At 38.2% G+C, this 25,682-nt stretch overlaps 1 protein-coding gene across 1 annotated transcript; it reads right to left on the reverse strand.

Moving 5' to 3' along the window:
* Positions 1 to 2,163: 2,163 nt before the first annotated feature.
* On the reverse strand, positions 2,164 to 20,835 carry LOC145774334 (uncharacterized). The gene is made up of 17 exons (XM_082585559.1): positions 20,590 to 20,835; positions 19,450 to 19,537; positions 18,503 to 18,594; positions 17,637 to 17,800; positions 16,599 to 16,709; positions 16,027 to 16,112; positions 15,070 to 15,172; positions 14,493 to 14,651; positions 12,553 to 12,694; positions 10,254 to 10,393; positions 7,939 to 8,083; positions 7,095 to 7,246; positions 6,003 to 6,194; positions 5,377 to 5,523; positions 4,521 to 4,613; positions 4,147 to 4,275; positions 2,164 to 3,513 (listed from the first exon to the last, which is right to left on the reverse strand). The coding sequence occupies exons 1-17, from the start codon at positions 20,702 to 20,704 to the stop codon at positions 2,848 to 2,850; spliced, it is 2,724 nt and encodes a 907-aa protein (XP_082441685.1). The 5' UTR covers positions 20,705 to 20,835; the 3' UTR covers positions 2,164 to 2,847.
* Positions 20,836 to 25,682: the final 4,847 nt, after the last annotated feature.

Raw genomic sequence — 25,682 nt, forward strand, 5'->3', positions numbered from 1 at the left:
GTCTTGATAGAAAGGCAGCAATATCGTTTTCATTTCAAATGTCGTTGTAACGATTTAATGAGACGTTAATGAGACTGTCAAAATTGGCAAACCACAGTGACATTTGCTTATTTCGCCTTTAACGCTTAACTGCTCATGCTCTTATAAATAAAGATTTAATTTATCAATGTTCAAAATTACACTTGAGTTCTGATTATTGCGTTTTCTTTTTCTCCAATAAACCATAAAATTCATGACTTAGGTTTTCTTCCTGGTATTTATACTCTTGCAATCTCAACTGATGTTTATATAATACACTTTATATAAAAAATACAATTCACAAAATGTTTATGAAATAACCTGGCTTTTTAAACTAGTGACTTATCCAATCGAATACTGATATATTTTAGTAGCTGAACGGTTGCCAATTTATAAAGGATTGTAGGACAACCACTGATTGCAAACAGAAATTACATAAACAAAACTCCACAGTCCACTTTCCAACAAGCTTTGTTTGTTCTGCACCAGTGTTGCCAGTTGATTTTTAACTTTTTGGACTTGTATTGTTTTGCTTTTTGAATTGACTCTGCCCAAGTGGAGAGTTGAGCAGCGTCTTGCTGTAACTTTTCTTTTCTAAAACGGAATTAAATGACATAGTTTTATGGTGTTTGCACATGTTGCAAGAATATTTTTTTTTGTAAATTTGAGCCATAGGCCTACTGTATTAACAAACAGAAGAGTCTGTTGCACGCCTACTCGTTGACTTACCAACTCAAACTCAGTTCTGCATGCACCGAGTGGAGGTGACGATGTTTGGTTATTTACTTTTTTAGCAACTTTTAAACACTTACACAATCACTTTTTATATATCATTTTGATATAAACTGAAAAACCATGATGCTGAATGCAAACCAAATAGAATGTGTTTTAAGCTTGCTGAGAAAAAGTGAACAATCAAATAGGTAGTCACTGTCGCCGACGACACTGCTCGCACCGATGCAGTTGCTCGTGGGATGCTCTTCAGCAGTGCTGTATTCGAGGGTATACGTAGGCTAGTACAGGCCTACTCTCTGCTTTTTCGAGCAACTATAGTATACCCTCTGGTTTTCCAAAGAGAGTGCCTATGCTATCCTTACTGATTCTTGACAACTACTAACTAACTACTTAACCCTTTGAGGACCAATGGTACACGGGTGTACCATGAACTTGATTCCATTCTGCGAGTTTTATCATTCAATCAATTCATTCAGAGCATTGTTTGCAGAATGCAAATGAAACTTTGCGCTAATGCCGACACTGACAATGGTCAGTTACTGGTTAATATTGATAACTTGCAACCTGAAAAAATGATATAAGGAAATTTGAGTCATGGAAAAGCAGAGGTGAGAAGAATTTGTAGACGCTTTGACACTGATGAAATGCAGTCAATCCAAGGATTAACAGACTTTAGTGAAAAATTTGAAATTGTGCCCAATGATTTGAAGCCTCTCTTGACAGTTATTTCAACTTTACCTTGTTCTACAGTAAAATGTGAACGTGGTTTCAGTTTAAAGAACAATATTATCACAAGTTTAAGAGCATCTTTGCTCACTGATAATGTGAGCTGTTTGGTGTTCATTAATTGCAATGGACCACCTGTGGCTCAATTTAGGCCTACCGTTAAAAAAAATGTAAGATCCTGGCTGCTAAACCACCGATCAGCTAAGGATACTACATCTCAAATTTGTAAAGAGGATAAAGATGTAGATTCCTCTCGGCAGGCTGTTTGGAATGTATTCATAGAAAAATAAACAATTTTGTACCTCTCGTCCAATTTTGATGTTGATAATTCATGTTATGGTAGAATAAAGATTAGCATTTTGTAAGTTGTGTATTATTTATCATTTTCGCAAATCTGACAGTAGGTTATACCCTGTGCTTTTTTACGAATAGGCTTTTGCACTGCTCTTCAGTTAACCTTACGCAGATTTCCAGTTGAAAGTTTTCCCAGATAGACCATTGTGAAGTCCAAGCATATTGTTTTGGAAACACACGCGCCTCACAACCTTCGCGGTTTCCCAGACCAACACGCAGTGAAGTAGGCTACACAGAAGATTTCAATATATCAAGCTCCACGGAGGGTTTTGACCTCCCTTCCGTGTGCTACTACATGCATGCCATAGGCTAAACCGATTCATGCGTTAACTTTATTGAAAACGTTTATCCTTAGAATATGTTTTCAAGTTTTATAAGGGCAGTTCAAAAATACTAACAGATACGACCACCCGCGTGTCGATGAATGGGAGCTTTACAAGTCAAAAATTGAAGTATTGTCCTTAGATCATGTGCTCATTCGTTGACTCAGCCACGTCTTCATCGAGTGAGCTGCCAGGAGAAAATGTCAAGTTCCTTGTAGTTAAAGCCACGTGCAGAAAGCTAGCGTTACCAATAAGTTAAACGACTACATCATGGCACAACCATTTACATCACAAAGTCTTTTTACCGCATTGTGGCAAAAAATCCAAGATCCTTTCTTGTTGGTATTCGAAATAGTGCCCATGTTGGTGTAATGACACTACGGAAACATGTGAAAAATGCAGAATGAAAATACAATGTTTTATTCCTTTCCCACAAATATTTCATATTGAAGTCTACAAACTAGAAAAAAAAAATTGTGCGAACAGAAACATGTCAACTTAAAACAATATCTATTTAAACTTCACATAGAAAACAGTCATCTAAAACAGTGGTGATTACTGATTACCAGAAAGTAAATTTTTTTTACATTTTTCGGATGACGACGTCCTCAGACGTTGAATTAATGTAAAATGACGGATATTGCTGTCTGGGAACTGGTACATTTTCACGTGAAATTCGGCTCACTTCTTTTCAAGAACAACTTTTCCTTAAATTAAAACGTTTTTTAAGTGAATCACTAGTCTTCGAGTGGTCTTCACTGCACGGAAGTTTATGTTTCAAATAGATCCCGCTTATTGAAGTGTTTGAACGACCTGATCGCAAGGCACGCGTTGGATGCTTTGCTTTAGTAGTAGTAGTTGTGAGAATGTCATAAACGTCCTTACTGACGCTTTGTTGCGTGATAGAGTCGGGTTTCACGGAGTTACTAGCCGCCAATGATGAATCAGTTGCTTGTATTGGTAGTTGAAGGTCTGAGGTCGCTATTGTTGGTAAATTTGATAAAGGTAAAGTATAAAGCGTTGTGTCTGACACGGCTTCACCGTGGGCTACGTAAGCATCGTCTTGACTTGCACAGTTAGCAGCTTTTTCTGATGGTAGATCCGTGGGAAATTCCTTCAGGGTTTCAGCTTGATTCGACTCGACTAAATCTGAATCTGTTTCGTCTTCTACCACCATAACAATTATCTTTTGGGATGAATTGTCGTCGCCGTTTTTGTCTTTTTCTGACGCTTGCGCAGTGGTTGGTGCAGAGAATAGAGATTCCACAGTGAGATTGTTTTTCTGCATGAAACGCAGCACCAGATGACAATGCTCGCACAACACTTGTAAGCCTTCACAAGGTATAGACTTGTTTTTCTGTAATATAACCCAACATGATCGAATGGTGTTTGCTACATAGTGTTATAAAGTACTGGGTAGACTTACGATTTGTAAGCGGCGTTTAATGTCAAAAGATTAAATATTTAACTGGGAAATGACGCTTTTGATACAAGAACACACCAATTCCTATGACAACCAAGTATTTTCATAACAGATAACACAGTAGGTTACTGTGTGTCAGATGGTGTACGATTAATGCAGAGTTGTTAAATAACAAATTTTAAAACATCTGTTGCTAAGAATCTACAGGCGCTGTGCTGCAGTGCATACAAAACACCATATTTAAGCTTATGCTCGACGGGTGAAGATTTAGATTAAGTGAAAGAGAAGGCGAGAAAACCAATTCATTACCATGTCCATCTGCAAGCATTAAATGTCTTTTAAAAAACACAGCTGCGATCTTAAGCTAAGCCACAGCTCGATAGGTGTTGAACAGAATGACGCGCAAGCGCTTTCGCTCCTCAGGCGCGCAGCTCGACACAGAGATGAGAATAAAAAAAATTTAACTGAAATAGTTCATAGTGCGTCCAAATTAAAGATGCGATACCGTACTTCGCTTGACGTGCATCTTAACGGAGACTTCCTTCACCGCGACCCGATCAATCTTACCTGCTCGTTTTGGCATGAGCACGCAAAGTGATGTGAGCATATCCCACAGTCATCGCATCGGTAAGCACACATCATCCTCGCTGGGCAGCGATCGACGTCAGTGCACGTGACAATGTACTCTACCGCCACCTAGAGAGTATGAAACACACTGAAGATTAAAACCGAAAAGGTACTTCTCAGTGACACAAAATTTTGCTAATTTTAAAGACTGATGGGTTGTTTATTTCATAAGGAATTCCACAACCTTTTTTCGTTCAAGGGATAGGATCAACGGTGCCAGGTTGACAATCCCCTTAATCAAGAGGAGCCTAACACAAGCAATAGAACCGCTTCCGCCGAATTATACACTACAGGACACTACGAACTTTTCTTACCTTTTTTAACCTCATGGGTTGACCAGATTGAAGAGGTTGTTCTACAGCTCGTACACTGTCAATTACAGACATCACCGACCACGTGTGCAAGTCCTACAAAGGAGACAATGCAGTTATGAAAGCACCAGGTTTTGATTGATTGATTGAATCTTTATCCTCGGACTGGGAAAGCTTCTTGCAGAGCTGAATCCTGGCAGTTTCGCATACTTGTAGAGGCTTTAAATCACCGACGCAAGCCCGGTCACCGAGATTGACAGAGTGAAGTTTCCGATTGTTGAAGTCTTGTTGCCAAGAAATTATTCCATCCATTATATGCCGCTGAATGGAGAGCAGTCCTTAACGTGCGTTGCTCAAGCGCACACCCCGAGAGTCGAACCAGCGCCGCTATTGATGTTGAAGTTTCTTCGTTCCAGAAGTGAGACGCTAACCAATTGAGCTATGGGGGCGGACCGATTTGTACGATTTGTAGGTGAGGTGAGATGTATGTGAGATGCATTAGGTGAGATGTATGTATGTGAGATGTATGTGTATGTGAGATGCATTAGGCCTAGGTGATTAGGTGAGATGTATGATCTACTAGCATTACTGAATAAAAAGTTTTGTTTGCTCGAAAGCCATCACTTGCAGTGAAGTGTGGCACCCTTTTCATACGATTCACCATTGCACTAACATGAATAATGTCTATAAAAGATAACGAAACTTTACATTTTCTTTTAAACAGCACCAAAACCCAACACAAATAAATTCACATCACAAAAAACTTAAGGAAGATTTTTTTTCCTCAAGCGCTTGGCAAGGTCGTGAGCAGTTACGGAATTTCGTTTTCAAGTTTGGTCGCTTGAGAAGAGCAGCTCACCTGATGAGGTGAAACGAAGTTGACAGGTAATTTCAGACTGTCCCAGTGATTCGATGACGTCATTCGCTTGATGGTTGCGTCACTGGACTGCTTATAGCTCTGACGTAATTTGTTCAGAGCTTTGTCGCGTGAATGCCTCATCAACGTCTGTACAAATAAAATCAAATCTAGTTTGGAATTAATAACTGACTGTGCCTTAAGCTCCTCTTGCAAGAAAAAACAACATTTTCCTGGTAGAAGGTTCGTAAAGCAGTGTACGTGTAATACATAGGCCGACAGTTCAAATCCCAGTATGATGATTTTTTTTGCAGTGGCGTGAAACATTCCTTTGCAATTTACAAATGGCTATTACAAACAATTTTAATATATTATTAATGAAAAAAAAACTTCGATAAATTAAAACATGCGGGCACAGATTAGGGCTTGACAACACGTATGGTGCCATGTTTTTCTGGACCTTGTATGATCAAGAAAGTGTCGCCAAGATAAAATAGTAGTAAGCTTTTTGCTTTTAAGCTTTTTATTGTAAGCTTTTGTTGTTAAGCTTTTTTCTTCTTGTTGCTTTTAAGCTGTTTTTGCTTTAAATAATAAAGAAATATAGTTTGTTTTTCAAGCAAAATGCTTACCTTAATAAGAACGTCCAATTGTTTTCGTTTAAAACCTTCTTGATAGATGTGTCGTGATATTTTAGCGTGATAGTCTTCGAATAGGCTTTCCGCCTTTACCTGAGGTTCGCTTCTGTAAGCCCGGGCCCATATTTCAGGCTTTTCCATGTAGTGCAGTTTGAAGAACTTGGCGTATGAAATACAGGCGTCATCCTAATCAAAAAAGCAATAGCATAAAAATAATGCAACCGGTCACAAATTGACCAACGATGCTATGCGGTGCTTTTGTTGTTTTGCTCAAGGCATTTGAGGATGATCCTCAGCAGTGCTAGGTTTGCTTTCTGGAGGGCAGAGAGTTTTCCAAAGGATTGACCCGGATGTTGATGGTGCCTCTCCATTATCAGTGCTGACTATCGAAGTCAGAGATGTTCTACCGACTAATCTTCCTAATCGCACAACCGACATTCATTGTCCTGGTTTTTCTCTATCAGATGTAGTTCGTAGGCCGTGGTGGTGGATCCTGGACGAGAACAACCTCTGCGTGGTGTCCTGCGAGGGACTCTTACCAAAAAGTCTGAAGAATTCAAGTCAATCCACCCAGTTTCGCGCCTTAGGAGGGGAAATACATATATCCTCTCTGTTCACTAATAATAGGAGCTGTAAAGCGTAACCTACTCCAACCGATTAACAGCTGGATTTACTACCATGCTCTATTTCCCTTTAAATCATCGACAGCTCACACCCAAGTCACAGTCAGCAGCTGTACCCCTTCAGTCTAACCACTCTCCCTTTAAACAATGTAACAATTCCGGCTACTGCCTAGAATGAGCAAACTCTTAGTTGTAAATTGTAATGTGGCGCTTCTACACATTTCAATCCGTTGGCAACAGCAAGCAAACAAAAATTCCACGTTACCTACTCCTAACCTAAATGCACCTAATGGATGGAATAATTCCCTGGCAACAACACTTCAACAATCGGAAATTTCACTCTATCAATCTCGGTAACCGGCTCTGCGTCAAAAGCCTCTACAAGTATGCGAAACTACCAGTAACAACCTATCAAGGCTTCGTCAGTCCGAAGATAAAGATTCAAAACCAAAACCAAACCAACCTTAGAAAGTTGCTCAACAAAGTCTTGAAGATGCTTCATGAATCTCTCCAGGGAAGGTTCCTGGACAACAAGCCGCAGATTACTCAGGAACCTTGTGGCTTCAAAAGTGGCATTCTTGACGACGGTGCGCTGAATACGTTGCTTCCATTCGTCTGTGAGAGTTGTGAAATGAAAGTACGGTGGGTGTTGTGCGGAAGGGTGGCAGTTGAAGTTAGTGTCAAATGCGCAAAAGTAACTATGCAAAACAAAGAACACAGGGCAGGAAATGATTGACGAGCTAAGTAAATCTAAATAACGTTGTTATTCCGAAGGAGAACAATGTCGGTGTTAGTTGTTATGCAATCTGCATCACGTTTTGTAGGACTTAACTAAATTAAGCTACTGCACGATTGGCTAAAGCATTAAGTTCAAAAGATAATAGAAAAAAGAAGCTTGCTAAAACAAAGAGAGCTTGCTAAGTGGGTTCTCGGCTGTACTTGCATAGTCATGCACTGCACACTGATATGTTTCAAAGTCAGATTCGCTTTGTAACAAAGCAGGGAGAACTGTCGCATTTATAATTAAGCAGTTCTGATAAATAATTATTATGAATGTAAATTAACACACCGAATAGCACCTAAATGACCGGGCGCCACAGTGCGCTGCGCCTACATATTCTGCCGCCACAGCGCGCGCACCTACTTGGGAAGCACCTAACTGTCTGCACCTAAAAGACGTGGACCCATAATCAAACAGGGGCCACAAACTTAGTAAACAAACTTCAACCTCTTATATAAAGCTGTTGTCGTAAGCAAACTACATGTTTGACAGCTTGACATGCAAATAATCATCAACACAAACTTACGCATAACATGCCACCCGCATAAGAGTTTCCGAGGCCCGGAACCAAACGTTGACACCCAAATAGCAAACCAATCACACCCCCCTGTGATCAAGTTGCTTGGCAACAAAAGGCATGAAGGGGTTAGGATCAAGTCGGACAGGTTGTTCTGCAAAACAAAAACATTGCCTTTCAACGATTTACCCGCCATTGCAGTACTCAGTGTTGTAAAATCTATGTGCAGTCGAATGCGCAGTGTGCATCAAATGTGCATGTGTGCAGTGCGCAAATTTCATCAAATGCGCAGTGGGTTAGACTAGAAATAGCTACCCTCGAATTTATGAACCCTTCAATGGCTTCTTGATGGTACTATTGCTCAATTCATTTAACAATGGATTAAAACAATGCTCTTGTTTTGCTGCTGGTTAATGAAATGTATTGTATGGCTGAGGAAATACGGTATTGCAAATAAAGTGGGATCTGGCCGACGAAGTTGTTGCTTGACAGAAAACAGGGGCTTTGCATTGATTCAATATTATCCATCAATGTTTCAAATCGATAAAACGTTTTATGAACTAATATTTAAAAAATGTTTATTCAGAAAGCAAAGCAATAACTTAAGGGAAAGAAAGCAATTGGCTACAAAAACCAAGGAGCATCTAAGGTTAACATATGTCATTAAACACAATGCAATTAAAGAGCATAGCCTACAGGGTGAACAGAGAATCCTTGGACTGTTTTCATTTTATGATTAAACATATTGATTATTGAATGTCACGTATATGCTTCTTAACACAGTATGTGAATTATCTTGCTAAACTCTCTCAAATTTAGGTCTAATTGTAAGCATTAATTGTAAGGTCTAAAATTAGCCAAAGAGAAGCCATCATTCAGCTCCACCGCGCGGAGAAAACCAACTCTAAGATCACTAAGCTCTTAAAAGTTGCCAAATCCACTGTTTATCATGTTGTAAACAGATTTACGGAATTTGGTATATCTGAAGATCGTCCTAGGAGTGGAAGACCTCGCACTGCTCGAACAAAGAAAGTGTTTAAGGCTGTCCGAAAAGAGGTGAGGAGAAACCCAAACAAATCCATATTGAAGACATGAAATGTGAGCAATGCTTCAATGAGAATCATTGTGGAAAAGGATCTTCAGCAGTCTTCTTACAAGATGAGAAAACAGTAGCGTACATCTCTGTAAAAGCAAAAGAGATATGAAAGAGCACAGATTTTTCTCAGAGATCTGAAGGCAGGCATGGCAGGGTAAGTTATCATTTTTTCAGACGAAAAACTTCACAATTGAAGGTCAGTTCAATAATCAGTTCAGTTCAATAATCAGAATGATAGAATTTATGCAGTCTTCCGCAGATATTAAAGATTCTGTGAGGACAGTTTACCGCCGTCAAAAACCGTCTTCTGTCATGGTGTGGGCCGCAATCTCCAACACTTGGAAGACTCTACTGATTTTCGTGGAACAAGGGGTTAAAATCAATTCAGATAGCTACATCAACGATATTTTGGTTCCAGCCCTTGAAGAGATGAATAAACACTACATAGATCAGCCCTTTACATTCCAACAAGATGGTGCACCATCCCATACCGCAAGAAAGACTCAAGACTGGTGCTCACGTCAACTTCCAAGATTCTGGAGCAAGGAAATGTGGCCTCCATCATTGCCTGATTTGAATCACATGGACTTTCTTTTGTGTGTGGTCGTTATTGGATGCAAAGACCTGTTCCGTTGCTCACCCAAGTGTTGATGCTCTGAAGCAATCACTCCTGTGGGAACGGACCAAAATACCCCAGAATGAGCTACGTACCTCGGTCGAAAACTTCCAACAAAGAATTGAGAGAGTTATCCAAGTAAAGGGCGGCCACTTTGAAAATAAATAAATTTATTTCTAGTATTGTAAGCTCCCATTGTGATACCTTTTTGATGAAATTTTATTTATTTTCAATAATAAATCGCTTTAAGTTGGTCCAAGGACTTTCTCTTCACCCTGTATATAACATGACAGCAGCATTTATTCTAAAGTCAATTTTACGTTGGATTCATTCAAAAAATAATTCGAAACTGTCAATCAGAGTTTGAAGTCAGAATTCACGAGGTACTTCAATTAAAACAACGCAACCCTAAGCTCAACAAGAAATTATTCGCCGAAGGGGAAGCTGTTCTGCTAAATTTGTATTAAATCACGTTTAAAGTAAGCAAGTTACAAAATCTCACGAATAAGAATAAAACACGATTCCTTCAGTGATGAAAGTATTTTGTGGATCCATTTAACATCAACAAGACTTGACACAAAAAGGAGAATTTGAAGGGTTAAATGATTGTACCTTGACTTGCTTCAGGAAGATTTCGACAACTGATCTGTCCTTGCGGTTGGATACAAACCACGCAACAGGGAAGACCTCTTCTTTGTTCCCAGGGCTAGGGATGAGGACCTCAAGACTCATCAAATAAAAGTTAGGATCATCTAGAAAACACGCCTCAAGGTAAAGACTCAGTGCGTGGTATCCAAACAAAAGTATTGTTGCAAGTATAAACAGGAATTTATGAAACTTTTAACCATCTCAGATAGCAAATCAACCGTTTTTCACATTGATTCAACGTCTACAGACGTCCAATCAATGTAAAAACAAACGATTGATCTCCTGTCTGGGCAGTGTCCAACGTCCAACTGTGAATAACTAAACGTCATAGTCCATAACATCGGACTTCACGGGAACTACAATGACATAATGTAACAATATCACTCAATGAATGCCGTCAAAGTAGCGACGTAAACCTAAACTCAAGATACCGTACTTCGCTGAAGTCAAACCTATTGAAGACATCCAATACGTGAATAATAAGCTAAGCGTGTGATCGAGGCAGTAAAGACAACTTAACCCTTTAAGGGACAATGGTACATATGTGTACCATAAACATTTTGGACTTACGCAACCAAAATAAACATTTTTTTTTTAATTTTACGTTTTGATGGTATTCTGCTACATTGATTGTTCCATATAAAATTATAATTTTGAAACTCTGGATCATTTTTCACACATTTCATAGGTTGGTTTTTGAGCAGTTAGCGCAGTACCACGGTGAAGTCTGTTCACGGCATGTTTGTGGAAACAACAAGCAGCAGTTTGCTCTATTTCATTCCGAAACATAAAGGATAGTTGTTGTATTGTAATAAATAAACGTTTTTACCATTGTTGAAAGTATTTTAGTATTGAAGAAAATCATATAAATTTTATGGTACATATGTGTACCATTGTCCCTTAGGGGAAATATCAGATAACTTTTCAGATCTTATTGAGATGCCTGTAGGCAGTGTGTTTTCGTGTTGTTGCTGATTCGTAGCTCTTTAATATTATAAAATATTAATAGCCTATGTACATATATGCAAATATTGCACCGGAAAAAACTCCAAAACAGAACAAACAATATATGTGTTGAGTGTAATGTCCACCTGTGCTATGTAAATGGTAGAAATTGCTTCTGATTGTACCATGAGTGTGGCTAAATTTACTGAACTGTCACCATTATGCTTGGAAGTTGTTTCTGTATGAATGTGGTAATTTCTGATTTCCATCATCAAGTTATTTTGCATGGAAAAACACTTTCATAATAAAAGGGGTGAATATGGGGCTGAGTTGACCCCCTATATGTGTTGAGTGCAATGTCCACCTGTGCTATGTAAATAGTAGAAATTGCTTCGCATTGTACCATGAGTGTGGCTGACTTTACTGAACTGTCACCATTATACTTGGAAGTTGTTTCTGTATGATTGTGGTAATTTCTGATTTCCATCATCAAGTTATTTAGCATGGAAACAACATTTTCATAATGAAAGGGGTGAATATGGGCTTGAGTTGAACCCCAATATGTGTTGAATGCAATGTCCACCTGTGCTATGTAAGTGGTAGAAATTGCTTCTCGTTGTACCATGAGTGTGGCTGACTTTACTGAACTGTCACCATTATACTTGGAAGATGTTTCTGTATAAATGTGGGAATTCCTGACTTCTATCATCAAGTTACATTGCGTGGAAACAACATTTTCATAATAAAAGGGGTAAATATGGGGCTGAGTTGACCCCCAACATTCCTAACATTGAATAGTCGTGTGGGTAAAATCTTTAAAATCACAAAACTGTAAAGCGAAAGTGCTTATGAAAAACAATAGGGCTCCTCATATGAAGCAACTATAATCAAAAGAGCTATCAATAAAATTTCCCCTAAGGGACAATGGTACACATATGTACCATACCGTTTTATAATAAACAAACAAACAAATTAAAAAAAAAATTCTTAAATTCAATTTAAGTTGCCATTTTAAACTACAAAACATATTTATTTGGAAAAAAACAGTCTTAGAAATATTATATCCCTTAAAGGGTTAAAAAGTCGAGTTGAGAAGGAGCGATCTTCCTGGCGTCAGCACTACCTGACTACTTGGTTTAGTTTTGAATCTTTATCTTAGGACTGACAAAGCCTCTGATAAGTTATTCCTGGTAGTTTTGCTTACTTCAAAAGGCATTGAACCACTGACACAAGGTCGGTTACAGAGATTGAAGTTTCCATAGTTGTTGAAATATGGGATATGTTCAAGATGACCTCGGCACTTAAGAGATGTCCTTACTTTTGGTTCCACTGCTTGTTTGGTCTCCTTGGGTGATGTCCATGCAGATGCATTGATGAGGACCATGTCGCCGCAGCATCTTTGCTTGAAGAGGAGTTTGCAAGATGAGAATAAAGTCGTCGTCACTTAAGCAGGAGCACGCCTGGAATCCAAACACTATTGAATGCGAGCAATTGTTGAAAACGTCAGCGACGCTTTTAATACGTTACTTGACGTTAATATAGCATATCTAACAAAAATTTGCCAATTTTTAACGAGTAGAATATGTTAAATTTCTGTCATTGAAGTGTTCAGGGAAAAATACCGACTGCATACTAGTGGGACAACAAGCAGAAAAAAAGACTGAACATCACTGCGCTTGTTTAAATACGTCCAGTAGTTGTTTGTGTCGCCAAGATAAACTACCAAAGCTAGCACAAACAAACTAAGTTGGACAAAGAGTTCAATGCACAATTTGCATTAAAAGCAAATAAATTTATGAAATACACTTTGAGTTACATTGAGTGTTTGACATGGTAGGCCACAGTACAGATACAAACCGTGTGTGTGGAAACGGTGGGTGTGGATAAAACCAAAAGACGTAGAAGATGTAAAAACAGAGTGAAACTGTTCACCAGGCTGTTGATAAATAAAATTACTTGCGTTCTTCTGGTGACTATAGGCTACTAGAATACCTCCTGATGTTAAAGTCATACTAAAGGAAAAACCTGACTTGGCGATTTTCCACGTTCTTTGTGTTTAACATGCTACCATAAAAAAAGTTTGGCCCCATTGCGGTCTGATCACCATTTCACGCGTGCTTCTGTCTGAGCTTTCAAAACGGGAATGGGCTTGAGCAGCGAAGCGTGCGATTATACAGTCTACGTCACCGGCGACTAGCAATCAGCTGATCGGGCAAGAGTTTTTACTGCGTGAGTTTCAAATGGCAGATCTTGTTCTTCAAACAGTAAATCAGCCTCTTTTACATAGATTTAACGTATTCAGGCCTTCAATCAATGTAAAAAAAACAAGTTTTTAAAGGCAAATTCCACAAAGGCATGTGAAACGATTTCAGCTAGGCAATTCGGCTGCATAGCCGAGTGGTGAGAGCCCTAGAACGGCAATCGAAAGGGCACCGGTTCGACACCGCTCAAGAGCATGCGGCTGTGTCTTTGGCAGGACACTTAAAGGCATGCCTGAAGGTGGACACGAAGATTGGCTTCCTTGCCTTCCCGTCCACTTAATCTAAATTTTCAACCACCTGGTGTAAGCCTGGATACGACAAAAGCTAGGAAATTCAGAAGGCGTGGAGTAATCAGCATTTTTTACATGGATTCAACGTGTCCACTGTCCAGGCCTTGAATCAATGTGAAAATTCTTGGAACGCAACACCTCTGAACTTTCCAACCAACGCGCGAAAAGACTTTTGATATCGCTACAGCTACTGCTAGTCGCTGGTGACGTATTCTCAAGCAGTTTTTCCACTTCTTGGTCATTTTGCAAAAAATAAATGAAACACTGGACTTTGCGCCTTGCCAGCGCCATTGAAAACATTTTTTTTTTTCATTAATTTTTTATGAAATGTATTCTTGAGTGTTCAGTTTACGCATTTTAATGCTTAATTCCCGTTTGAAATTTTCATTTAGTAGGCCTTTAAGTATGATGTCTAGCTTTTATTACCGACGTAGAAGATGTATAGTATTGCGGATCATAATGTACGCCGCAAACGAATATTGTTGCTGTGGGCACTAGGCCTAACTGATAAGCGATTGTCGCTTGGAAGATAAGAACTATCAATCGCAAAATTGTTTTGCTTTTCGTCGGTGGATGTTCGTATCTGGTATTCTGGTGAGATCAATAGTTTGCAGATATAATTTTATGCACCTTTTTCTCTGATCTCATATTGTAGTTGGTGATTTTTTAGGCCAGAAAAACCTAGTGCGTGCATACTCATAGCCTACCTCAGTAGCTTTCTCTTGTTGATATTTGATGAGGAGGACAGGATTGGCTTCCGTTCTCTGCATCTTTTGGATCCAAGCCTGGACTGTGGTTCCTTCATCATTGCCTTGTTTCTTCCTTTGACTCTTCAACCCCTCACGCTTCTCGATGTTATAAAGGTCCTAAACAATACAGAAATGTGACCTATGAAAACCGTTAATGCTGTCACGGTTTCATTTAACAAGTTAAAAAGCTCCAACATACAGAAGTAAAGTAAGTGATTATGCTGAAGAAAATATGTAAGCGAGGAAACAATGCCTCCAGAAGGAAAAAAAGAGCGAAAATTTTGGATCAGCTGATGAGGAAGGGAGTATTTTTGAAACAAGAGATACAAACTTGCGCCGCTAACACTGTATCTTTGAAAGAAACCTTTCAGCGTTCAAGTTCACTGTTTCTAATAAACATAGAGCTGTTTGAATGATTTTACATGAGGTATACGAGTGCAACTTAAGATAGCAAGATGTTGCAATGAAAAATAAGAGCCATTAGTGTTTTAATCTCTCAAATGCTGTGAAATTATTCCTTTCAACGGAGCATTACCTGCAGCGATATCAAGTGCAATCTATGTGGAGTCATGGTTGTGTCCAGAGTTCCTCTGATTTCATCCATAATTTTATTTCGACTCATTCCGCTGCTAAGTTTCCTGCATAGGTGGACAGCATGCTTACATATAGCTTATGCCTCATACATTTTCTTACTCTGTCCAGTTCAGTAAATTTAAGCTTCATTAGCTTATACAGTTAGGTGGCCGGTCGATTGGTCGAAAGACATTTGGTCGACAGTCATTTGGTCGACAGACATTTGGTCGACAGGACGTTTGGTCGACAAACAATTGGTCGACAGACATTTGGTCGACAGGACATTTGGTCGACAAGACATTTGGTCGACAAGACATTTGGTCGACAAGACATTTGGTCGACAGACATTTGGTCGACAGACATTTGGTCGACAAGACATTTGGTCGACAGGACATTTGGGTTACAGTTAGGGTTAGGGTAGGGTTAGGGTTAGGGTTAGGTTAGAGTTAGGGCTAGGGTTAGGGTTAGGTTAGGGTTAGTTAACCCTAACCCTAAAATGAATCGTTCTGTCGACCAAATGTCCTGTCGACGAAATATCTTGTCGACCAAATGTCTGTCGACCAATTGTCTGTCGACCAAACGTCCTGTCGATCAAATGTCTGTCGACCAAATGTCTGTCGACCAAACGTCCTGTCGACCAAATGTCCTGTCGACCAAATGTCTTGTCGACCAAATGTCTGTCGACCAAACGTCCTGTCGACCAAATGTCTGTCGACCAAATGACTGTCGACCAATTGTCTTTCGACCAATTGACCGGGTACCTACAGTTAGTAGTCCCCGCTTATTAAACCCATGGGCCGTTAACCGTTTATGTTTAACCCAATGAACCCATTTACCGTTTATGTCCGAATTTTAGGCCACCTGGCAACCCTGAGCTTGACAAATCAATTGTTTGCATACATGTCAAAACCCACCACACCTGGCAATATCATCTCGTTCCAATGGTGTGATCCTCGTATGGTTCAAATCGAGGTTGTGACCGTAATGCTGCAAGTAGGCTTCGACCTGTTCATGGAAAAGCAATGTGACCGAAACAAGGTATCTTCGATTCTTCGGCAGAAATGAATCAGTTGAAAAGATAAAGTCAAATTGTTCGTAGGCGATTATTAAGTCAAAAAGATCCTTGCCATGTGCTTGTAAGAGCGGTGTTGCCAGTCAAAAATGAGGGTGTTTGGGATTGGCTTGTGATACCACTGATAATACACGATGGACGCCAGTAAATTTCACATGTGAAGCATTTCACGAGCAAGTCAAGTCGTTAAAATAGAAATTTGTTGAAACTACGTTCGATTTTGAAAAAATAAATTTCACATCAACTTTTTTAAATGGCTTATGCTTTATTCAAGATAGGTTTACTTCTGATGTCAATGAAAATTGTTACCTCAAGCGCTTTTAACAAAACTTGAAATTCTACACAATTTAGGAAAATTAAGACGAACAAAATAATGCTGAAATTGTATTTCAAAAGGTTTCTTACTTTCTTCAACATACCTGCACGTGCTTGGCCTCGTCAGTGCTTGCTTCATCAGTTTCCGACTCAGGCAAAGTCCACATCGTTACTTTCATGGACGAAGTGCACTCCACACCAGTCTTACAAGAGCCCTGTTTCAAACGGCATATTACTAGCGAGGTGATGACTGAAATAACAGCATCAATCATTACAAAGAAAAAAAAGTACGATTATCGCCGAAAAGAGGCCGACTGAAACGGAACGGCATTTTCTATGGCAATGGTCAAAGGATCGCAAAAACTAGGCCAAAAATATAATGTTTTACTTTTATAAATGGTGACAATCAAGAAAGAGAGGTTGATTTGGAGAAATGTTGCAAACAGTGACGTGTTTGGCGACATGCGACAACTCAGCAAGTACATTTCAGCTACTGCCAAGTCAGCAAATGAGGTTTACTGGCTCAGTAGTCAGTTCTGACTAGCTTGGTCATCGCTTGATAAACTGATTTTGCTGACTTGTGACATGCCAAGCTTCGGCTTGCTCAGTTGTTATGTACGGTACTTAGTTTGTCAACTTCAGCCACTTGCTGAAATGTTGCTAGCTCAGTTGTCACTTGCTCAACTACCATTTGCTTAGTTCACAAGTATGCTGACTTGTGGGAGACTGGAAGAGGAAGGTAGAAAGTCATGCTCGATGAAGAAGAATGATTCGGGAGAAAACAGGACCACATCAGAACTCAGCAGGGTTAAATTGAAAATACCAACTCAATAACCACAAACGTGACGCAAACCAGTAGAATTTCTCTTATTTCCAGCCAATTAAGAGCCGCTGTGTTACGTTTACAGTGAAAAACGATTACGTTATTATAATGTCAGGTTTGGTCAAGTTCAAAATATACAGCCAGCAGTGTTAAAACTATAAAAGAAAACATGTGTCACACACAACCAAAATATTGGATCAAGTTTACAACAAAAATGGACTGAAAATATCAGCAAAAGCAATCTTTTATTTCGGCACCTGAAAAATCAACCACAAAAACTGCTTTGAACAATGGTCATTGGCATGGTCAGATATGCTACCTGTTGTTTGACCTGTTTCTTCGTAGCCTTGCTAGTGTAGGCGCCCCCTCGGTGACAATAATAACAGGCCGTTATGCTTCCATTCTTATTGGCCTGCCATCCCCGGCGACGCATGTACGTACATCTTGCCTCACGTTGCACAGCAGATAACCAAGTGTTGAACTCTAAGAATTATGAAAGAAATGGCATAAAAATGCACGACCAGTACGAGAAGCAAAACATCAAAAACTATTCCTTCACTATTCGGATCCGAGGTTTTCCGAAAACTCTATCACTATTGATAACAAAACGCCACACACAAGAATACTGACACGGTGTGTTTGTCACGTAAACATTCACGTTGCAAAAGTTGAATACTTTTCCACATGCAAGAGCAACGTTCAACACCTTATTTTGATGCATTTGATATATCATAAAGTATATAACTGTATTGCCAACGAGTTCTATAGCAAAGTGTCAAAGTATTGTTGTTTGTCAAGTATTCAACCCACTGGGTGCCGCTAAATGGAGAACACACAATTAAATGCGACGCACAAGCATTTAGCCAGTTCTAATGCCTTTCTACGTCTGAAGAAACGTTTTTCAACAATAAGAAAAACTACTAGAGTTTGAACTTACTTTGCGGACGTTTGCATGTTATAATCTAACAAATGTTGTACAAAGATGGGTTACCAGCATTCAAAAAGTACTCAAGAGTCAAGACCAAAGTAATAAATTCGATATTGCACATTCTCATGGTTGGAGAGTTACAAACATGTGCAAAGTGCAGCAGCAGACTAAAAACTTCAACAGAGTGCTATGTATTAAGCACGCCACATATATATTTTGTGCTACAATAAGCTAAAGAAAATGTATGCTGTTATTACCCTCTTCACTTGCGAATGCAAACATCTTTCGCTCCTGCTGAATTCCATGAACCTCTTCTAAATGAGTTCGTAGCTTTGGGATACGAGAACACCTAAATTGTCAAAAATACTTTCATGTAACAAGTCATCACCACAATAATTATCCAGCTTATCTTACACTCAGTAAATAAAACAAGCAGGTTTGGCAATTACATAAAATTTATTTGTAGAGCTTTCGCTGCTACAAACGTGACTTCATCGAAATCTTATCCAAATATATTCCGTTTGAATAAGAGTACTGATGAAACCACATTCACGGCTGCGAAAGCTTTAACAAACAAATTTTATGTAGTTGCCAAACCAGCTTCTTTTATTTACTGATTCGCTTGGTTGCATCCTTACACATGGATCCTATTAAAATTTAAATCTGCAATTTTCCTAACATCAAGAAGCCATGAAGGTTTAAGAGACATCAGAAGCACTTTATTAATTATCTTGATGATTAATTAAATCATCCTTTGACTGACGTTACGACAAAGCCTTGATCTTAGGCTATTCCTGGTAGTTTTGCATAGCATACTTGTAGAGGCTTTCGACGCAGGGCGGTTACCGAGATTGACAAAGTGAAGATTCCGATTGTTGAAGTGTTGTTGCCGAGGAATTATTCTATCCACTTGGTGCCGCTGAGTGGAGAATAGTCCTGAAATGGGTTGTTCAAACACTCACCCCGAGAGCCAAACCAGCGCCGCGTGTATGTGTAACTAAATAGTACTTAGTAAGTACTGTATCTTAAATTGTTGCATGAATTTTAGTTGTAGACAGTTGTATCTGGATTGTAAGCAATGGTTAAGTTGTCATGATTTCCTCTATTTGAATTCTCTGCTGTGAAAAAGCAACAAGTAGGGTAAAAGTAAACTTGTAAACAGGAAAGCCTTGTGAATAATTGCAGTTAACTAAACCATACATACATGAAGTTGCATCCTGGTTCTAAGCATTTTGTCGCACCAGTTCTCGATCGACCTGCAATTGTTTTGTCTTCCAAAGTAGAAAAAGCATCTATTAATAAGTAAACAAACCTTTATTAATAATAGTTAATTATGTACATCAGTAATTAAGTACATTACAGATTTAAACTCTATCCTTTTTTCAACTAAGGTAATAAAGAATCATACAAAAAGTGTTAAATCAGGAGTCTTAATTTTTGTCAACATTCAAGGTGTGACTGATACGTAAATATTAAGATTTATAATGTAGAATTTATATAAAATGTTAGTATAAAAAGTTTGTGACTGTAAAGCACTTGAAAACATATAATAACATAACCAGAAAGCAACATTAAGTTGCAAAGTTGGGAATTTTTCCTATGCTATACCGGTATGTAATCCTAACTAGAGTCTAGATTATGAAAATTTCTCCTTTAAGCGTTTTCACTTCTGCACACTTTGAAGAACCCTTTAGTTAAAATTTTTATTTTGAGACAAAAGAACTAAATAGATCTTTAATTTCTATATGTGTATCAGGCTACGTTTTGTGATCAAAAGTGGAAAAAAATTACTGGAAAAGGCAATCTGGTACTTAGACACTTCCTCAAATGGGCGATCTACCTAATACAGAAGCAATCACTAAGAAAACAAATCAATAGTTTTTATCTAGTCAAAACCTTCAAATCATTTGGCTGGACTAACACTCACAACAGTATTTTAATAAAAGTTATAATTTATGTTGTGGAACCGATTTTCGTCCAATAGGACTTCTCAGCACATTGGATTGTGACAAAAAAATTACAAAAATTGATATCAGTACAACTAGCCCAAAACAAACAAAAATTACATATTAAATAGATAAAAGTCAATTAATGTTAAAAGCCTTCATTTATTTTTCCTTTCTTCATAGTTTTGGTAAATAGGCCAAATACCGAGAATATTGCAAGAATCAAATATTAAAATTGACTATGAAAAAAATTGACAATTAAAAAAACTATGAAGAAAGGAAAAAGAAAAGAAACGAAGGTTTTATTTATAAATGACTCAGATACACATATGTATAAACTAGCCTACAAATTTACAAGTATGATATGTAGTAGCCACTATACAATTCACCCAATGGACCTGTATTATCACAATAGGATTCCAATTTTTTCTCTGTTTTTCTTGATTCTGGGGAAGAATCTTTGGTTTCTTCGTATACAAATGACTGATTGGGCTCAGTGGAAGACTCAAACATCAAATAAACTGGGTTAGTACTGTTGGAAATCGCAGAGCTTGATCCAAATGGAAAACAAGAGCCATCAGAACTGGAAGGCTCAGCAACAGCAAAATTATCCTGCTCAACCTGTATTTCTTGTGCATCTATAGTAACAGCATCACACACTTCTAATAACTGTGGCTCTGGTATTTTAGTTTCTTCAGAGCTCATAATGCCATCAATCTACATGAAATAAAAATGAACTAATCAATAATCTGAAAGCTAAAATACATGAAAAAACTTTGACTTTATTATATGAAATATATATTTACTTTTAACTATGATTCTACATTAAACACTTCCATAAAAAGTATTAAAAACTAATAAACATGTTTTATCTCAACAGTGCAATTTTACAAACAAGCTAAATAATGCTATTTCAAAAGCAAAATTAAGATGATAAAATCATACCACTGCCGTGTGGTAACCTATATACCCTAACTACTAGTACTAATTTACTGAAAATACAGTGTATAATTGATAAATCATCTTGAATTGACTGTTGTTATATAACCCGGTTCACTGCTATATGTTTTACAATAGCCTATAGCCTAGACACAAACATCGGATTTCTGTTTTTTCTACTTGGTATTAATTCTTTACTTCTGCGGACAATATACCAACTGAAACTGCAAAAATTGCCGCATTTCATCCTTTTAGTAGTGCCTTGGACTCTTCATTATCAGATTAACCCAAAAACTGGATTCCAATCGGCATCCACATGCTTGTAACTCTTTTTTTGCGCCGTCAGTTTAAACTGACGCTAGGAGGATATGGGTTAATAAAACCTTTACAAATTATTATCAATCAATTAATTAATGATTTATTTACCAGAAATAAGAATGACACATGTTTGAAATATGCATGTTATCATAGTACATACATACATTGTAAAACTTGTACAAAGTTCTTATACTAACAGGGAGGCGAGACAATCATGTGGTTCAGATGTTTTTATTTCTGACCATTGCAACAAAAATAATATACCAAGCATAGCAGAGGTCTATACATGGTAGAAACAACAAAGCAGGAACGTTATAACGTGCATGATAGCAAAGCAGGACAATCAGTTTAAAATAGGCTATGGCACGTTCGCAACACCTTAAAACACTTAAAATAACAACACCTTTACCTAGTAACAACACGCAACACCTTACAATACCAATTAAGGTTAGCACTTTTTGAAATCTAACTTACCGCTACAAAATCAGCGAAACTGCATAGCATCAGACATTGCTTGTGCAATAAGTTAAAACACTTCTATTTCACATTCTGAGCGATTACTTTTGAGTAGCTTTTCTTTTAAGCTAATGTTGTGTCAATGCAATAACAAGGAAAGGACAAGTTGTTTTGAGTTTCAATTCAACTTAATTTTTATTGTTTTCAACATGAAAAGAATTTCAAATTAACACAGGAGTTTGGCACCAATAAAGGTTATTCACATCAGATAATAAAGGTAGGCTATTCAAAATCAAGCTTTCATACATGATTTTTCAGTCCAAGAATAAAGTTTCCCACAATCAATTAAACTTTTGACTAAAAAAAGTCTTTTATAAGTTGTAGCCTATTTATCCTACAAAATTCTGAAACAAAATTTTTACCAAATTACCACTTAGGTTTTTTGAAATTTGGAAGAGTAGTGAGACACAAAGTTGCCAGAGGATACAAATTTTCCAAAATTTCAAACCAGTCAAAAATTGGCAAAACAAGCCAATTTTTATTGCAAGCAGGCATACCTCAAAAATATTTCAAAGCATATAGGTATTTTACGTACATTTAAAATGACCACAACGCTTGGAAACACAGAGATTGTTCATTTTTGTGAGTTTTACTTGTCTTCTGCGGCTAGGTTTCAGAAAACCAGTGATCAGTAAACTCACCCAACCATGGTTTAAGATATTCACTACTGATGCCTGAAAGCCTCATAATCGTACATTGCATAAGGCTCATTTCTCAACACTCAACATTATACTCAGGTTGACCGTAGAAGCATTGTTTCAAACTCATTTAAATTTAAGTTACATATGGCTAACAAGCAGATATTTTGAAAGCTTGTTATGGATGAAAATGCAATATAAATTAAAAAATAACATATTCAAAAGGAGCCCAAAAAACGCCACTCGCCAAACTAAAAAATAAAACGCCAGCTAAAGTCACAAAGAGCCCAATTTGGCAGGAAAATTACCAACTTGGCAACTTTGGTAAGACAGTGTTTCCATATGTCTACAAAGAAATTTTAAGCGAAACAACCTCAAAATTCTTCCAATACAGAAAGATACGTATAAATTTCCAACATCTCATGCAAAAATTCTTGTTTCATTATCAATCAAGCGTATTTCAGTATAGTTTCACTTTCACATACAGAAAATTGTACAATAGTAGATATCGAATACGACTTTTATCTTTGTGAAAGCTACAACATGAAGGAAAAACTACAACAACAATCATAAAACTACAACAACAATCATATTTTAAACTGATATTATCCCGTTTCGGTATCAAGCACGCTCGGTTACTCGATTAACATATTTGTTATCTGTATAGCCTACTGTAGGTCGCTGAAGCAGATGTAGTGTTTTGACCTGTAGACACTTTAACATAGAACAATTTTCCTTATGAACCAGTTGACTTGATTTTTGTTTTAAACTTTGTTTGGTAGCCTAATTACAGAAGAAAAAAAAGTAATGGCAGGGGTGAGAATTCAACCTACGTCATTGAAATGACAATTTCGAACCCTCAAACCGCTAGGCCACGTTGCCGATGGTAAAGCGTTCACTTAAGTTACTTTCCTACGTGTATGAGTCACATGATTGCAATCTGCTGTATAAATCTTGCCTTTTGATTGGTTAATATACCTCATCTACAGCAGCGACCTGCAGGTTACAAATACGCGCACGTTATAACCAGTGGCGTACGCAGGATTTTCTCAAGGGGGGGGCATTGACAGTAGCGTAGCCAGGAATATTGAGAGGGGGGTTTTGACGGCCGGCGGGCGAAGCCCGACGTCGTTTCCGCTTAAGACGACACCCAGCGGCGGGGGGTCTGGGGGGCCTCCCCCAGAAAATTTTAAAAAACTAATTTGAATTTGGTGCATTCTGAGAGCATTTTCAACAAAAATGTGGGTATGAATATTCCTGTAAAATGATGCTGTCCGGTGGCATAGCAAAAGTGCTTGGAGGCCAAAATAAAAATAACGATAGCACAAGTAAATAGAATTAAACTGGAAACAATGCAAAAATGATCACTTAGCGTTGTTGAAGTCTGGGCCTGGGTGACGTCCTTGTCACGTCCAATGGTGACGTCCAGTGACGTCCAATAGAATCGTTGCACCACGCAATAACTGCTTTATCGGGATTGTAATCCAGTACTGAGGGACCATCTAACGACACTCGCACGAGTGTCTCCAATGTGGCTGATTTTAAAGAAGTTCGCCACTCCCCTAGAATTCTCTTTTGCAACGAAAAATAACGTTCGACATGTGTTGACGGTGATGGCAAGGTAATAAAATAAGTATTTTAATGATGTGAAGGACATTACTAAAAGAAGCATAATTTTTGCAAAATGTGATCAAAAAATGTTTTCCCCTCGGATGTCACCTAACCTAGTTCTCCTTCCTAACTAACATAGTTCTCCTTTTTAATGTCTGACAACATCGAATCGACATAAAAACGACAATATTGCCAGCCGATGTAAATTAGCACTTCGGATTAAGACTTTGTTAAAGTAAACGTCGGGAATTACAAACAAGACTTCCAGCGCTGGTGATCGCAGATGGATATATTCCATCAATAACAAATATTCCTGCACAATGCAACAGTGGCGATTATGACGCGCTGACCTAATTCTGCGTCACTCTTTGATACTACCGTACCGTACATATTTTCGACAGTTAATCCACGATCATTCTATTGCGAAATTAAATAATTGGATAGAAGAGACCGGCGGCCAAACTTGGCCGATTGAGGAGGTAGCACCGGCGGTCATTCAAGCACCACTTAGCGGCCATGGCCGCAGGCTGCTTTAAGGCTTGACAGGAAGGTTACACTTTTCACTTTTCATTAGGCTGTCATTCATTACTACATGTGTGCTTCTCTCTGTTTTTGTTTTATTTTTTGCTATTTGTTTTTTTTTGGGTTTTGTGGCCGTGCTAACTACTAATATATAGCCTACTACATAATTTTTCATTCAGCCACGTTTTAAACTTTTCAAGGTTTTGCCACCTTTTTCCGTTCGTTAACGTGCTGTTAGGTTTATATCGATTTTTGTAGTTAGTATCTTTTTCGTCCCGGACGCGTTAATGACGAAAAATAAAATGATTGATTGATCATTATAACATAGCATGATGCCCTTCTTTTTTATACCGGACACTTGTACGCTATCATTACTCAATACATAGTGAGCTGATAGATTAGCTTTGTCGCTATATCTTATCTTAAAACTTGAAAAAAAAATGTGGCCTTTTAGTAAACAAAAGTGCCCTTTTTTCGTAATCTTGCCCCCCCAGTCAAAAATCGTTCCGGCGCCCCTGGGCCCAATGGCCCCCCCTGCGTACGCCACTGGTTATAACGTTCACGTTATGTCGCTTCTACTTTTTTCTAGACCTCTGCTATGTTTGATATAGCCTACTAGCCTATATTTTTTTTTTGTTGTAGCCTAACGGTCAAAAATAAAAACAAACTGAACTAAAACTAAAGGACGTGCCTCCATCGATTTAAATATAACTTTAAGCCTATAGGCCTAATCATTGAAGAAAAAATGAATCTGGTAGCTACATAGCCTACTCTAATCACTCATTCAACAAAAATCAACGCGACAACAGAATACACAAAAACATCCGCTTCCACGCTTCTCCATCTTGGAGACACTGAAAAAATAAGCAGTTATTTAGGCTATGTCAGATGCCCCTAGGCCCTAATGTTCTCCACAAAGTACGAGTTGATAGAATACCGTAGGCTAC

The sequence above is a fragment of the Aplidium turbinatum genome, chromosome 7 (genome assembly GCF_918807975.1).
Source record: "Aplidium turbinatum chromosome 7, kaAplTurb1.1, whole genome shotgun sequence".
In the NCBI taxonomy this organism is placed as follows: Eukaryota; Metazoa; Chordata; class Ascidiacea; order Aplousobranchia; family Polyclinidae; genus Aplidium; species Aplidium turbinatum.